Genomic DNA, 16,020 nt, shown 5'->3' with positions numbered 1-16,020 from the left:
ATAAAAGCGGAGCCAACACTGGAGCTAAAATCGATATAAAGCTAACGTCATGACATCAACGCGATGTCATTACGTCAAGGTGACTGCTCCCCTTTTGCCCCCTCCTCCCTGCCCCCCTCCCCTCTGAAGAAGCTGAAAAAAAAAATAGAACGGACAAATTCCCCGCCCTCCCTGCCCCTCTGAAAGGACACACCTGGTGTGCCCTTTTCCCCTCACTAAAATAAAATATCCTGGTGCCATCACTGCGGCCATAGAGATATGATTAACGGTGCAAGCCAATGTATGATGGCGTCACTGTGCAAACTTAACAGTGCTAATCGGGCTCAGGGGAGCATACTCGATCGAAAGAAGAGCGGGGAGAGTGAAGTCACTGTGTACGACACGTTCTGCGGGGCGCTACCTTCGATGAGAAAACCGAATCGGAACGGTATGATCGAAAATGTCAACACATATGCCCAGTAGTATTTATAGGGGAACGGATGCGAAGGAAGCTTCATTTCACCTAACATAGAGTTTGAACGAGATCTTGCATGGCTCGGTAAGGTTCTACGTTGGCGCCCGGCCTGCGGTCTTCGAGAAATCCTCGACCAGCCACCTGAGTCTGTCGGGGCACGCGCACGCACACGTTCTTGCTGGCGACGCCAGCAGAAAAGTGGCGTTGGGGAGTAGCCAGTCGATCGCCTTTCAGCCGCTCTTCGTTGGACTTATCCTTTCTGGGATCGTATGCTGCCAGATGGAGCTCGTGAGTGAGTTCTAGCTTCGCGATAGCCTTGTTGATCCAACTGCAAGAGGGAAAACAAAAAAACAAATACATTCCTATTTTATCGCTGAAGCGGACTTTACATATCTCCAACATGTCTCGTATATTAATCGTGATTGAGGTCCCAAGTTGGGCTGTTGGAACATGATTTAGAAATACTGCAGCGCAAAAAAAGCAAACAAACGCCAGGTTTGTGCGAAGAATGCAGCGTAATTCCAGCGAAGGCAGGGAGAGGGTAATTTCTGGAGCTTGTAAACATTCTTTCTTGAGGCTGTTAATACAAGTACACTTGAAAGGTAGGCCCTATGTCATAGATAATAATATTTTGAAGAAGGGCCATTTTTAGTCATTTTGTGTAAAATCGAAAATTTCGCTACATATATGCAAGGCGTTATGTGCACCTCGTTGATGCAGTGGCTGATCACGATGAGTAATTGTCATTCCCTTTGTAATGCCCTTTGTAATGAGCCCTTTGTAATGGGTTGAGCGTATGACAACCGGTCGTTGTTTTACTCTCCGACCGCGCCATATTACGTACGTGAGAAAGGTAGAGAGAGAAATACCTTTTTTTCTGGCTCTGAGGGAATAGGTCACGATCTTTGGGCTTCCTTGGCAACTAATACAAAATCAAAAATAAATAAATTGCGAAGCACTCGGTACGCCATAAAACAACACAATTTTAGTGAAGTAGTGAAGCATTCAATATGTCGTTATTCGTCATTCTGAGGTCAATTGTGATGCCTGCGACGCACTTGCAAGGCATTACGTATACTTGGCGATGTGATGGTTGAATATATATGATGAAGATTTGCGACTGTACGTTGTGTAATTGGTCGGAAGTATTCAACGAACCAGTCGTTACGCTCTTCGGATATTTTGACGCCTGGTTGTCATTTTACTCTTTTACCGCACTATGCGTAGTTAACGTCGTTCCTTCTCGACATCAAGCCCTCCCTACACAGCCCTTTGCGAATAAGTTTCAAGCACCGGTGAGGCTCTGTGGTACAATGCTGGCTGCCTCGAGGCGATCCCAGGTTTGAACCTCGCTCCATTCTGGGTGGATTTTATTACTTCGTTTTTTTTTTTTGTGCGATAGCGGTTACGGATACCGCCAATGGTTACAGCAGGGAATTACGGTGTGAAAACGGTCGTTCTTTTGATATCTCATAAAAGCTTTCTTAGTAAATGACATACAGACGGAACAACAGAATTTAACTCCCTTTCTTGTTGTCTTGTTTTGATTGTGTCTTTTTTTAAATTTTACAGTATTTTTCTATACCCCAATATCTCCCAGATCACGGATTGAACAAATTATTTAGTTAATAAAAAATGAACGCGTTGATGAACTAAATCCCGTTAGATGGCGCGAATGCAGCGGTGAAAAACAGAGACAAAGAACACGCAGCACATGAACGGGTTGCGCACGGTTCCAAGTCAGGCGGGTTCCCTGGCAGAAGCAGGCAAGCACCACTCTAAACACACGAGAGGAGGAACCCACTCAATAACCTTCAACAGTCAGTCGTTCCTTCGTTAGAGATCATGCAATTTCACCCTTAATCTGATGTATTACGTAGAAGTCACGAATTCCCCCTCTCATCCCCTTGTCTTTTATTTTCACAACGGCAAAAAAAAATTTGGGTGGTATACTTGACACCCTCTCAGTAAATCGGTGATATGATATGTGGGATTTAAAGTCCCAAAGCCACCATATGACTATGAGAGACGACGTAGTGGAGGGCTCCGGAAATTTCCACCCCCTGGGGTTTTTCAACGTGCACCCAAATCTGAGCACACGGGCGTACAGCATTTCCGCCTCTATCGAAATGCAGCCGCCACAGCCGGGATTCGATCTCGTGACCTGCGCGTCAGCAGCCGAGTACTTTAGCCACTAGACCACAATGGCGGGGTGGTGAATCAGTGAATCGACCGACAGTGTGTCTGCATTTTATACAATGAGAACACTCCTGCAGTTTCTTATCCGTGCCGACCTCCTCGAAAGGCTTCGGTGGGCTGAGGGTCGTGATATGTTTTGTAATGCTCGGTATCTGTCACGCACTGATTTTACAACTTCTTAATCATACCTATCTGCAGCAACATGCTAAGCGTATCGCCAGGCAAACATGTCCAGTAACATTAAAGATCCTTTGCTCTTGATCGATTGATATGTGGGGTTTAACGCCCCAAAACCACCATATGATTATTAGAGACGCCGTAGTGGAGGGCTCCGGAAATTTCGACCACCTGGGGTTCTTTAACGTGCACCCAAATACTGTGCTCTTCTATCATATGGTACATATTTCCCAAATATTAGGATGCAAGCCTTACATGCCTCATCACACACGAAATGTGACCATGCGTGTCGTGAATATGAGCTATGCAAAAAAAATTATGTGACGTCATCGCATAGTAAACGGTGGGTCAATCCCCGAGGCACAGCAAAAACATGTAGGTGAAGAAAGCTTGCAGCATGAAGTTTCCCAAAGCTAACTAGAGGAGACTCTGGTGTTGCGATCTTTCAGCGACCATGGGTGTGATGGATAGTGCACGGATTTGCCGAGTCTACGTATACCTGTGGGTCTCGAACTGCACTTGTCGATTCGTTTATTGCTGTGTTTCGGTTCTGATTCGAAGAAAAGAACGAGCCCTTTGGAACTTTCTGACCCGATTTGAAATGGTCAGTCCAAAAGGTTAAGGTGGTGAGGTGCAACTGCTGAACATTTTCTAAATTTGTCTTGTCACAAAAAAAGAAATAGCTCCAAGCCATGTGAACATAAACGGAACCGGAAATACGAAGATTAGACAAATTCGTGTACTAAGCATAATTTCTATGCTTGCTGAAGCGCCGTGCGTTGTAGCTACCATATACACTAGCGTCATAGTTCCCTCTAGTGCATAGTGCAGGGGTGCAGGGGGCGCAATTCAATTGACTGGGAAAACAGAAAAGAATGGAATAGCTTTTGCCTTCAAATCATTTTAGACAAATTCATAAGTGACCGTGTGAGTTCTTACTACAGCTATCCAGCATCAAGAGAAATCACTCTACTGGTGACTTACTCGAGGCCTCCCTCACTTCGGGACGACTTGGTGCTAAAGTTTATGTGACCCGCGCCACCCGGCAGCTTGTAGTTCTCGAACGGTCGCGGCTCGAAGCTGACTACGACGTCGAAGTCCTCGGCCACTCGCTGCAGAATGTAGCGGGACATCCAGAGGTGGTCGCCCGCCTCCACACCAGGCAAAGGCCCGATCTGGTACTCCCACTGATCAAATGAAGTCATAGCATGTACACCTAATTAGCTGCGAATAGCTAGGGTGTAAAATTACTGCGTAGAAGCATGTGCGGGGAAGGTGACCGTGTTGCATTTTTTAATTGAGTGACACGTTATGAAATAATGATTGATATAATTGATTTGTATGTGGGGTTTAACGTCAAAAACCACCATATGATTATGAAAGACGCCGTAGTGGAGGGCTCCGGAAATTTCGACCACCTGGGCTTCTTAAACGTGCACCAAAATGTGAGCACATTGGCCTACAGCATTTTTGCCTCTATCGGCTAGATATATGAACTAACGCTGCACGCACAGACATATGTTGAGTTGAAGATGTTTATACCACCAGTTGTTTGCACTTGCGCAACGATGCCAACAGAACATGAGTATTAACAACACGAGAGGCGATAATCTGACACGAAGGGCTTGTGCTCGCGAGGATGATAGCCCTGGACACTGCTACATAGATCAACTTCAGCGCACGGAATCTAACTACAATCGACGTTAACCCGACGTGACGGCTGTATTAGAGGAGTACGTATGTAATGTTTGTAAAATTGGATATTGATTGATATGTGCGCTTTGACGTCCCGAAACCACCGTATGATAAAGAGATACGCCGTAGTGGAGGGCTCCGAAAATTTCGATCACCTGGGGTTCTTTAACGTGCTCCCAAATCTGAGCACACGAGCCCATAGCATTTTCGCTTCCCTAGAAAATGCAGCCGCCGCAGCCGGGATTCGATCCCGCGACATGGGGGTCAGCAGCCGAGTACCTTAGCCAACGTAGACCGCCGCTGCGGGGCGTGAGTTGGTCGCGCGCGGCAGTCATTTCGAGACGAAGCAGAAGGAAAATATCTTGAACTAGGCGCACATTTAGCGTTAAAAAATAGGTATGCCATAAATTGGCACGCACTACAACTTTGTGCTACAAACACCTGCCCTCAGGTGAGTAATTAAAAAGTTAACGAATTTTCTAAATTAGTACACGCAGTGTCATATTAGTTGCACCAAAATGTTTTCGTCTCGACGGGTATTTCGTGAGCGAAAACAACAGGAGCCTCGTTGTCAGATTTTTATACATAATTTGTTTGTTAGTGCACTGTGTAGCAGATCAGCATAGATCCGCAGGGATCCAGCGAGAAATCTTCAGCTACCTGTCATGCATAACCTGACATGCAGCACCGCGTAGCGTTGTGCCAACAGCAGTTTCACTCGCGGGTCGTGTAAGTATATCTTTGTGCCTTGAAATCTAGTTGATACAATCACGCTTAATACGTTTTTCGGCTTTAATCTTTCTTTGTATTTACGGCCGACGATCAACGTACGTGTTGCGTTTACACACGGCTGATACAAGCGAAGATTCTTGCGTGTGTGCCTAGTCTTCTTTCTTTCTTTCTTTCTTTTTTTCTTTCTTTCTTTCTTTCTTTCTTTCTTTCTTTCTTTCCTTCCTTCTTTCTTTCTTTCTTTCTATTTTCTTTCTTTCTTTCTTTCTTTCTTTCTTTCTTTCTTTCTTTCTTTCTACGTGTATATTCGCGTGAGTTTGAATATTCCCCACTTAAATTTTTCATCCACGTCAACTAGTTTCGATATATGTCATAATTACTATATACTACAGTTAAATGTTGCATGTAATGACCCTATACCTTTTTTAGCATCACTGGCTGTTGTTTTTATTAGGTTGTTTTATACCTGTGAGATGACGGCTTCGCCGTTGGAGCCGTAAAGCTTGACTCCGGCGTATGAGCACGCTTTGACGTGTGCGTCCGCAACTTGCCGGCCGGCAACGTTTTCAGAACCCACCGCATAGAAATAGCTCTCTGCAAAGAACGTGTGTAGTTAAAAAAAAGTAAAAAGTAAATAAGTTGTCAGGGTCTCTTCACTCGAATTTTTTCCGTCTTACTAAGTGTGTGTTAGGAAATGCGCCATATTATGCAATGAATTTAAGTAAAAATAGATACTTTTGCACTATATCTGCTCATTAACAGCTCATACTCAAGCATACATGACTGACAGGAAAAAAATGACTCAACAACAACCACGCGATATTTATTTGTCATGAATATTGAAAAGGAAAGAACTGCTGCTCAATGATACATAAAAAGGCCGCATTATTGAGCAATCACTCACTCGGTAATTTTCGTGTTTTTGCATGCTTAAAAAGAATTGTTTGAAAAACAGGCGAGAGGGCTGTTATCACTGCAAAAACAATCTAGGGTCACTATGAAAAATAGTCAACTCCGAAGGATTTTTAAGCGTTTGGTGTAATAAGAAGTATGCAAAAATGTCCGTAGAACGTAATATAGGCGTTGTGTACCGCATTTCTTTATCATGTGGTCGATACTACATCGGTGAGACGGGGCGTTGTCGGAACGATCGCATTAGGAAGCACGAAATTATCATGCGGGGATCGGTGGGCAGCCATTTGGCAAGTCACTGTGCGAACCATTAATGAACACCGATGTTTGAAGTATCCCAAGTAATGGCAAGATCTGTAGGGACAAGAAGTCACGTGAAATGCGTGAAGCGTTTCTGATTCGCAAGGCAGGAACGGGGTGGGTGACTGCCCCATCTGTGAACTTGTTGGACAATGAGTGCAAGTATCTTTTCAGTTAAAATACAATTTCAAGACTTGAATAAGATGTTTGCTTGCGCATGCGCCATCATTTTCCCTTATATTCAGGCAACAGTGAATTTTGTGCAACGTGAAATTACAGGCGGCCTCGATTAAAGATCAGATCACCATATCGGAAACGGCTTATCGCCGACAAGCGCTGGACCCGAGTTGATAAATGAACTCTTGATTGATTGATTTGTGGGGTTTAACGTCCCAAAACCACCATTTGATTATGAGAGACGCCGTAGTGGAGGGCTCCGGAAATTTTGACCACCTGGGGTTCTTTAACGTGCACCCAAATCTGAGTACGCGGGCCTACAACATTTCCGCCTCCATCGGAAGATAAATGAACACTTATTAAAACCGGTCCTTGCAGTTTCCCTTCGGGCGAGGGAGGGGGAAGCAGAAATCATTGGAAAATGGCGAAAACAAACACGCACGTGGCTGGCGCACCAGTGAGGGCCACGTTTATTTATGCTTGCCGGTGCCGAATTTTTCGCGTATACGGCGCCGCCACCGAGATCTGCGAGCTGCAATGTATACCTTTTGCTTCAAAAAAAAAAAAAAAAGATGAAAGATTATCTTTAAAAGGAATAGTGTTTGCAAAAAAATGGAATTGAGTTATATAAGTCTTGTTATGTTTTCTATAAATTATGTCCAAGATTGTGGTAGCGTACCTTACGGTGCGTGTAATTTACCAGTATTATCTGCTTCCTAAACATTATAAGATATTCAAAGTACCTGTTTATCTTACCACGACTTACGTAGAAAATATTTTGTTTCATATAGTGTTGGTTTGATACTCAGGTACACCCCTAATGTCACAAGATCAATAACTCCCCGGCGAGAGAGATTAAAAGGAAGGCCAGGAAGTTAACCAGATGTGAGCATCCCGTTTGCTACCCACTCTCTATTACAGTGTATGACGTACGTTTAATATATTTTTTGTGTAAGTATTTAGGTAACTGGTGCGCCCTTAAGGGCGCCACCTTACCCTGTTAATCTTATTAGTAAAAAAAGAAAAGTTTATCATTGACTCACGGCAGTCTTTCAAGGTATGGCGCCGACTGGGCCAGCTGATCGGCAAGCCATTTCTTTCAAGAAGCACGTACTCCTGCTCGATACCGAACCAGGGCTCTTCGTCTTTCGCAGATTCCATTGCCATTTTGCAAGAGTGGCGCGTGTTTGTGTCTGAAAAAAAAAAGCGAATCGGCTCATTAATGATGTAATCGGAAAAACTTATATGTATACATACTAAGCATATTGCCACATGCGCTTCTTTTTCTGCTCGTTCGTGCATGGTTCATTACACTTATAACCACTGCCTGGTGCAGAATACGCCCAAATGTCTGGCGCGGTATTATAATCTTCTGATTGGCTGGAGCGCGCGAACACGGAGAGTTGAGCTTATAATTCTGCAACTCACGCGGTCACCAGCGATAAGTCTCCGATGTTCAATAACTAGTGCAGAAATGTCGATGTGCTTTACTGCACATGAGATAATCAACGTCGACGCGTCACCGCCAACAGTGTGCAATGTGCATTTCTTGTAGTCTTAGTTTTTGTTTCCCGGGTGCCAGCTCGCCCAAATAAAGAGTTAAGGCGCTGATATTCTCCAGCGTATAAGCATCACCGCACAGAAAGCGTGGAGTGGGTGTTGCGTCGGTTACGCAGTACTTTTGAAATTATTATGGTTGTTTTATTGCGATAGCAGTACACTCTCGGCTGGATTTTGCCGCCGGCGTCGACGTCGGCGTCGATGTCATGCACCGTATATGTATACGTATTTATATACATGGAAACGCAAGAAAGAAAAAAAATCAAGAAAAATTGACCCCGTGTCTGCTTGTAATCTGCAAATGTCGTCGAAAGACGATAGTCTTGCGTGGGGAGAGAGTGAACAATTAGTTTTATGTTCTGCGCAAGCAAATCGGTGACTGGTATTTCGGTGGCGCTGCGTTAGAGTGCCTCGAGCGTGCAGCGGAGGCGAACGAGCGCATCAAGTCACGTCACACGTGAGACATGAGCGCCACCTGGCAGTCTTCTTGCAAAACGAAGCGCGTGGCTCTGAGACGGGTGTGCGCGCCCGTCTCAGAGGTGATAAAGTGTAAAACGCAAGGCGACGGGTAGGTGCCACCACCATCGCGTCTTAGGAAAGAGTTGGAAAGACTCATCTTTTCGTGCAAGCGTTGCCTATTCAGCGCAGCGTGATAAGCGCTACGGTCCCTAAAATTACTTATGTATGCATTATGCACACGCAAGATGAATACGTGTTGTTATAGTGCCCCAGACTTGCGCAATAATTGCTTATTCATTCACAATTGCACAAGTACGAACGCTAAACCTTGAGCAACATTGGTGGGCGCTGCGGATGGGGTCGGAAGTTTCAACTATCCGGTGCCGTTAAGAGTGGACATACAGACAAGTGTACAGACAGACAGACCAAGATGTATGCGTCGAAGGTCCCCAAGAAAGACTATTGTCTTTAAAAACACTCTGGCGCGCGGAATTGAACGTGGGATCTCTGCGTCATGAAAGCGAGGCGTTATAACCACTGATCCACCCCGGAGCACAATATCCATCGTTCAAACGGCAAGCTACTTATATCTACCACCTACCGCATGCTCACGAGCATCTCGAGGGAGAATTGTGTTCTCAGCACTTTGCCCGGCTGAGAGAAGGGGAGCGACGCTCCCGCACACGCCTTTATCCCACGGCGGCGAGGAGGGGAAGGTCGTACGCCTTGGCTGGCCTCGGACTTTACCTGGAACCATTCTGCTGTAGTTAACGGGTGCACAAAGGTCACTGCAATCACTGCAGTCTCCGTTTGCGAAAGGCGCGCGCTTTTCAGACACAGAAAATTAACAAATGAGACGCTTATTCGCCTGCATTCGTACCTGTGAGAACGTTTTGTGCGTCATTTGTGCGTGAAGAAGGCGGGGCCTGTTTCGATCTGCTATCCATTCTGCGCTTGACCTTTCAATTTGTTAAGTGTAAATACACTTTATAAGCGACCCCAAACCATCCACCGCCGTCGGCGGCGTCCGCAGTCTTCTCTCTATCTTTAAAAGAAAGAGGACTTGGCGGGCCGCAGCGCGACGCTCTACCGAATAAGCCACGGACGCGACGCTGATATCGGTGTCAGTAACGCGCCTTATACCCCCTCCCCCTTCGCTCGCTCCTCCGCTCTCCTCGCTCGCTGCAGCTGCGCGCGCACCCCTCTCTCTCGCGCGCCCGCCTTCCCTCTCAGTCTCCCGTCGAGAGCGGGTCGTGCGATGGATGTCTCGGAGGCAACGCTACCATCAACAACGAATGCAGTACAACCGAATGCCAGCACTGCACCCGTCGTTGGAGGTGACGGTACCGCGGTGGTTTCGCCGACGTTGCAAGACAAGGCGGCGCTGCGAAGGGCTCGTGAGACCGAACGTAAGCGGGCGAAGCGTGCAGCGGATGCCGAACTGCGTGCTCGTGAGACCGAACGTAAGCGGGCGAAGCGTGCAGCGGATGCCGAACTGCGCGTTCGCGAGGCCGAGGACAAGCGGGCGAAGCGTGCAGAGGATGCCGAACTTCGCGCTCGCGAGGCCGAGGACAAGCGGGCGAAGCGTGCAGCGGATGGTGAACTGCGCGCTCGCGGGGCCGAGATGAGGCGTCAGCATCGAGCCGCGAACGCGGCCCAAGAAGCGGAACGACAACGCAAGCGTCAGGCGGAGAAGGGCGATGAAGGCCGGCGTCAAGACGCCGCTCGCAATCGTTAACGGCGAGTGGACGTTCCCGAAGCCGTTCGAGCCAGTGAACGTGCCGCGCGGGAGAGGGTGCGAGCCCTGTACTTTGCTCGTCCGGGCGCGTCGTGAAGTGTAAATAAATAATACTTCGTATATAATGTATCTGTGTACAAATGCTTCCTGGCAAACAACACTTAAATTTATTAATTACACTTTAATCATCAGTAATAAAACTCCCAAGCATTTCCCCGAGGGTGAACATGGTTAAGTGCGAATGCACGGGGTGATGCTATGAGGGGGAGTAAAGTTAAAATCCGTTGGCATTCGCCAGTGAGTTAACATAAACTCCCCCGTGTGATCAAATTGCGATTCCCAGGAACCATTGCACCATAAAGGCACCATAGTGTGATTAATAAATATAATAGTGCGAATTAATAAATACTCCTCATAGCATCACCTCGTGCATTCGCACTTAACCATGTTCACCCTCGGGGAAATGCTTGGGAATTTTTTGTCATCGCGTTCATTACTTCGCCTTTCCAGCAAAGCTGTCACTTTTTTTTTTAATACGTTGCTCGATTATCGCACACATCATTCGACTGCAATGAATTTATCTGAATATACAGGGAAGCTACGCACGCCGTCCATCTCGTGTTGTAGCTTCTGCCTCGCCCTGAACTCGCTACAGCTGCAACCATCACAAACTTTTGTTATGAGGTGGCAGCATCGATTGATTGATTTGTGGGGTTTAACGTCCCAAAACCACCATTTGATTATGAGAGACGCCGTAGTGGAGGGCTCCGGAAATTTCGACCACCAGGGGTTCTTTAACGTGCACCCAAATCTGAGCACACGGGCCTACAACATTTCCGCCTCCATCGGAAATGCAGCCGCCGCAGCCGGGAATCGAACCCGCGACCTGCGGGTCAGCAGCCGAGTGCCTTAGCCGCTAGACCACCGCGGCGGGGCCGGCAGCATCGAGGGACGACACGGATGCGTGAATGCATTTTCTCAGCTAGTGCTCCATGAGAAATCGAGGGATGCGACACCAAGCCCACCAAGCGTTCCCAAGGTGAAGCGAGTCATGCGACTGGCACTGAAAAATGTCAATATAATTTAGCAGTATGCATGGTACTGTACTCCATAGAGCTATACATAATTAGCAATTTTCACTAAAAGGCACGCCACACATACTGGGAGTGGCGACTTTTGTGGCGAAATTTAAAGAAAATTGGCCACTTTTGGCGACATTTCACTCGTCGTTTGGCGAATTCCCCTTTAAAGTCAGTGACAACCCTGCCCAAGGCGCGCTCCGGCGTCGCTCCGGCAGCAATTGGCGCCCTTTCTCGTCAGCCGTAGCAACTTCGCCATTACAAAATGCGCTCTCATCACTACTCCGCTTAAAGTCCCTTGATCTTTAACTCAGCTGCGCATACGCTGCTTTGGCAGTGGCCGCTGTGTCGGGCCCAAGGAGGATTAAAAAAAATTGCTGGAGTGGAAATGATTGCGCAGAACTGAAGCCGTTCCTCTGGCAAGATGGCAGTTGTGGCGGCCATCTTACTAGGGGCATCATAATGTATCACCGGTCAGCGATTGAAAACGAAGCGTTTCCCTTGCACGCCCAACGAGTTTGATGTGGCAACTTTTTCGGGTCACATAGTGCTCCAAGTGCGTCTTACAGTTACTAGTTTTCCTAAGTGGGCCTCTAATTAGAGGAAAAGTTCCTTGATGATTCAGTTATCCATACTCGTTTCTGCATGTTATTTCGTCGGGAACAACTGTCTTTTAAAATAGAACTAACGTAGCATTTACATAAAATATCAAAGCCACTTGATCTTTAAGTGGGCACTATCAGAAAAGAACATGTCTCCGCCATCTTGGCCGTGGAAAAAGGTGGCTTCACTTCTGCCGGCAAGGCATTGCGGGAGCTTCCACTCCTGCAATTTTTCTTTAATCTTCCTTGGTCGGGCCGCGTCGCGTTGGCGCCATGTTGCACGTGGTCTCGCGCCTGACATGGCGTCGCCGAAGTGACGCGATCAAATGAACCCAGGCACGCGCGTGCCGTTCGAACGTCGGAATATAACAGAGTCTTTACGTCTTTAATAACCGTACTGCCGTCTTCTTTGTCGCCGCGACCTGGAGATAACTTGCATTGCTGATTGGTGTCGCTTAACGAGGAAAATTCGACGCATGATCAGTAGTGCTACAGCGGCGGTCACTTTCTGCCCCACTTTCATCGGTATTTCTGCGTGTGAAGCTCCTGGAGTGCTAGCCGGCGTTACTGGTAGCTGTTGCGGCAACTGAGCAAGACTATTGTCACCAGATAGTGCGTATATTGGGTTTCGGTGTTTTGCACGTCATCCAAAAAAGCAAGACTTTTTGAATGTAAAAGGGAACCAATCGTTCCTGACTCGTGTAAGAACATTTCCACTAGCGCATGCAGGTTTGGTCGGTTGTGTAGTCAGCCGCATGTGTCATTTCATAATAAACAATAACTGCGCAGGTTTCGCCTATTAAAACTACGATGGGATTATGTGAGGCTCAGCTAGGTGGGGCTTCGAAAATTTCGACTACCTTGGGTCTTTTAAGTCGCACCTAAATCTAAGCACATGGGTCTCTATCGTTTTGCTTTCGAGGAAATGTGCCCACCACGGCCGTGGTTCGAACCCGCAACCTTCTGGTCATCGGTCAAGTTCCATAACTAATGACCCACTGCGGCGTATCTGCACATTATCAGTCGACGTGTACTACTATTGCATAACGTGCGTATTTTGTAAGCAAATAAACTTCAAGAAAAGGCACCGCGTATATTTACCGTTCGGTTGATCGTCCGAGTTGAGAACTTCGCAGAGAACCAGCTTGTTCCGGCCCTTGAAAAAGGGATCCCTGAACAGAGCTACTGGGGCGAGGTACAGTTCAGAGTCAACGTCCGCATCCGGCCACTGGTCAGTGCCCTTGCCACAAAACGTGCACCTCGGGCACTCTGAAGCAAAGGAGTGAGGAAAGGATGCAGACTATACTAACACACAACAGCGAGTCTATGCATGGCAGTTGATCACTAATCGAGAACGAGCTGGCAGTAGAATATTGAACTACTTGTATATAAAATAGCGTATAGTTTCCATCAAGATTTGCACATTTGTTGCACATTTTTTACCACCATTATGGATTAGTTTGCAATGCAGTAAAATATGGCTTTTTTCTTTCATCTACGAGTATGTACCCTCGCCTTGTGTAATACACACCATCAATGGGGTCCTTGAAGAATAAAATTGAAATGAAGTAAATATAATGAACTAAAATTAATTAACCACCCTTCGTGCAACATAAGGATGGTTGTATTATTTGCCTTTCTTAAAATTAATTATGTGGCTCAATACAGATGCCTTTTTAACATCTTTTATTCTCCTCAGCGCTTTCCCCAGCACAGGGTAGCCAGCCGGTCTAAGAACTGGCTAACCTCCCTGCCTTTCCGCTTAAACTTTCTTCCTCCTCCTTCGTAGTTCCCATTGATGGTGGACGTAAGCGCATGCAGGTAACAAAGTCGGGACACATTCGAGACTAGCTGCAATCGCCTGGTTGCTATTAAGACGTACAACAAAGTGACCTCACAGATGAAAAAATGCAATAGAAGCAGACCCACTGTACCTTCGGGTGATAGCGGTTCGTAGTTGAGTACTCTCATCTTTGATCTCACGTTCTCCAATGTACCATCGACGAACACGTAAGTACAAAACACCTGGTCGGCCGGTTGTTCCAGCTCCAAATATTTCTTAAAAACGTCTGGTCTTGCAGTTGCCATAGCGAACTTGTACGCAACGTTCAGTTGACAGGAGTATACGGTTTTAGTCGCCAATCTCTGTCCGCAACGTACCCGCCGTCCGTCTCTCGCTTCGAGGCCTGGAATTGTGCGGCGAAAAAAAAAAACGCTATAGCCGGCTGCGTGGCTTTTTGCTGGAAGCGCAATGCTGTTTGTCAGTCTGGCGTTTTAAGACGATAAAAATGTGGCGTCTGCTTACGAAACGAAAATAGTGCGCTTTATTAGTTCCAGTTTTTTTTTTAATTTTATTTATCTTCAAGCGGCCGAGCTGTCGTTTGGCGTATTCGTCAAGGATACACCTGCGGCAACGTGAACCTGCTATTATACCAGCCACACAACGGCTCACAGACACGCAAAACAGAAATCTTTGATGTCCCACAGCCAGTGTTTTGACGTTCATTTAAAATGAATGAAACCTCAGCAATTATCTCATCTTGTGATTATGATATCGTTATTTCGAAATGAACGAAGTAAGAGTTTGGAAAAGCTTATTACATTAGCCCAAACTTTTTTTAGTGTTTCTGTTAGGGTCTCTTTGAAGGGTTGTTTGATTCATGGATATGTGGTGTGTAACGTTCCAAAACCACCATATGATTGTGAGAGACGCCGTAGTGGAGGGCTCCGGAAATTTCGACCACCTGGGGTTCTTTATCGTGCACCCAAATGTGAGCACACGGGCCTAAGGCATTTTCGCCTCCATCGAAAATGCAGCCGCCGCAGTCGGGATTCGATCCGGGGACCTGCGCGTCAGCAGCCGAGTACCTTAGCCACTAGACGACCGCGGCGGGGCTTGTAACGTCACGTTACGCCTTATAGGTATTGGTATCACGCGTGTTCAATTAGCAAGTGTAGTTCTGCCTTTTAAATTTGGTCAAGTTTACATTACTGCGAACAGCCATGAATGTGACTAACCACGAATGTCCGACTAACCTTGAAGGTCTGATGATGCTCAGCATGAATGCATTACAGAACTTTAGCCAAACGTAAAAGAAAAAGAGCTGGCGTTTGTCATAGTCTCACTGCCACTGACCTCAACCGATCTCCAAGCATGATCCACAACTTCCAATTGTATGAATCGTTACCTTCAGGCTGCGATTCCCAGTGCTAAGTAACAATTATTGTTTACCTGCCTGAACAGCAGCCACTCGGCGGAGTGAAACGCTGGGTATGTGTCAAGCAATTTATGGAGATGCGGACTTTCGTATAGAGGAAATCGTTTGTGGGGTAGTTGGTAAGTCGTCGTGGTGAAGGAATGGTGGTCGTCCTGCTGAAGCAACTGAAGGGCCCCCTAAACCACCTCCGATGTTTTCTTGGCATTTTTAAGTAAACGTGCACGTCGAGTTCAGAGTGCCGTCGTTATCAACAATGCTAGACAATGGGCCACAAGATAAAATAAAATAACATTCGGCGATTCTCCGGTCCTTTCAGGTGTCCCCAGTGCTGGTCGTGACGTCACTTGGGTGATCAGGTGATGGCGCCATGGAGCAGGCGCTGTCGATTAGTCGAACAAGCTTATTTCCTAGCTATAGTAAGAGCACGTATACTCCCTGCTCTTCCCCGTCGTGTTGCTGGGTGCACGGCGAGGAGAGGCACTTTACGACAAGGACACACAAGTCGACCCCGCCACGGAGGTCTAGTGGCTAAGGTACTCGGCTGCTGACCCGCACGTCGCGGGTTCGATTCCCGGCTGTGGCGGCTGCATTTCCGATGGAGGCGGAAATGTTGTAGGCTCGTGTGCTCAGATTTGGGCGCACGTTAAAGAACCCTAGGTGGTTGAAATTTCCGGAGCCCTCCACTACGGCGTCTCTCATAATCATATGGTGGTTTTGGGAC

The 16,020-nt window shown here is 46.9% G+C and overlaps 2 protein-coding genes across 2 annotated transcripts in view; one reads left to right on the top strand and one right to left on the bottom strand.

Annotated features, from left to right (window-relative positions):
- LOC119163070 (DNA-binding protein RFX6) overlaps window positions 1-16,020 on the top strand; it is a 283,694-nt gene that overhangs the window by 2,088 nt on the left and 265,586 nt on the right. The window lies entirely within an intron of this gene.
- On the bottom strand, window positions 220-14,846 carry LOC119163086 (glutamine synthetase-like). Its single transcript, XM_075882095.1, has 6 exons — window positions 14,016-14,846; window positions 13,183-13,350; window positions 7,687-7,836; window positions 5,721-5,848; window positions 3,815-4,017; window positions 220-782 (listed from the first exon to the last, which is right to left on the bottom strand). The coding sequence occupies exons 1-6, from the start codon at window positions 14,167-14,169 to the stop codon at window positions 503-505; spliced, it is 1,083 nt and encodes a 360-aa protein (XP_075738210.1). The 5' UTR covers window positions 14,170-14,846; the 3' UTR covers window positions 220-502.

The sequence above is a fragment of the Rhipicephalus microplus genome, chromosome 2, assembly GCF_043290135.1.
Source record: "Rhipicephalus microplus isolate Deutch F79 chromosome 2, USDA_Rmic, whole genome shotgun sequence".
Taxonomy (NCBI): Eukaryota; Metazoa; Arthropoda; class Arachnida; order Ixodida; family Ixodidae; genus Rhipicephalus; species Rhipicephalus microplus.
Note: the sequence above shows the minus strand (reverse complement) of the source record. Positions and strands in the feature narration are given on the sequence as shown.

Bases quoted from the DNA above. Each gene is read 5' to 3' on its own strand.
- LOC119163086 (XM_075882095.1), bottom strand. From the start codon at position 14,169: ATGGCAACTGCAAGACCAGACGTTTTTAAGAAATATTTGGAGCTGGAA. The intron at 5,849-7,686 runs GTGAGTCAATGA...CGTTCTTTGCAG, and splicing joins CCATACCTTGAAAGACTGCC to AGAGCTATTTCTATGCGGTG. The intron at 4,018-5,720 runs GTATAAAACAAC...TCATTTGATCAG, and splicing joins GCGAAGCCGTCATCTCACAG to TGGGAGTACCAGATCGGGCC.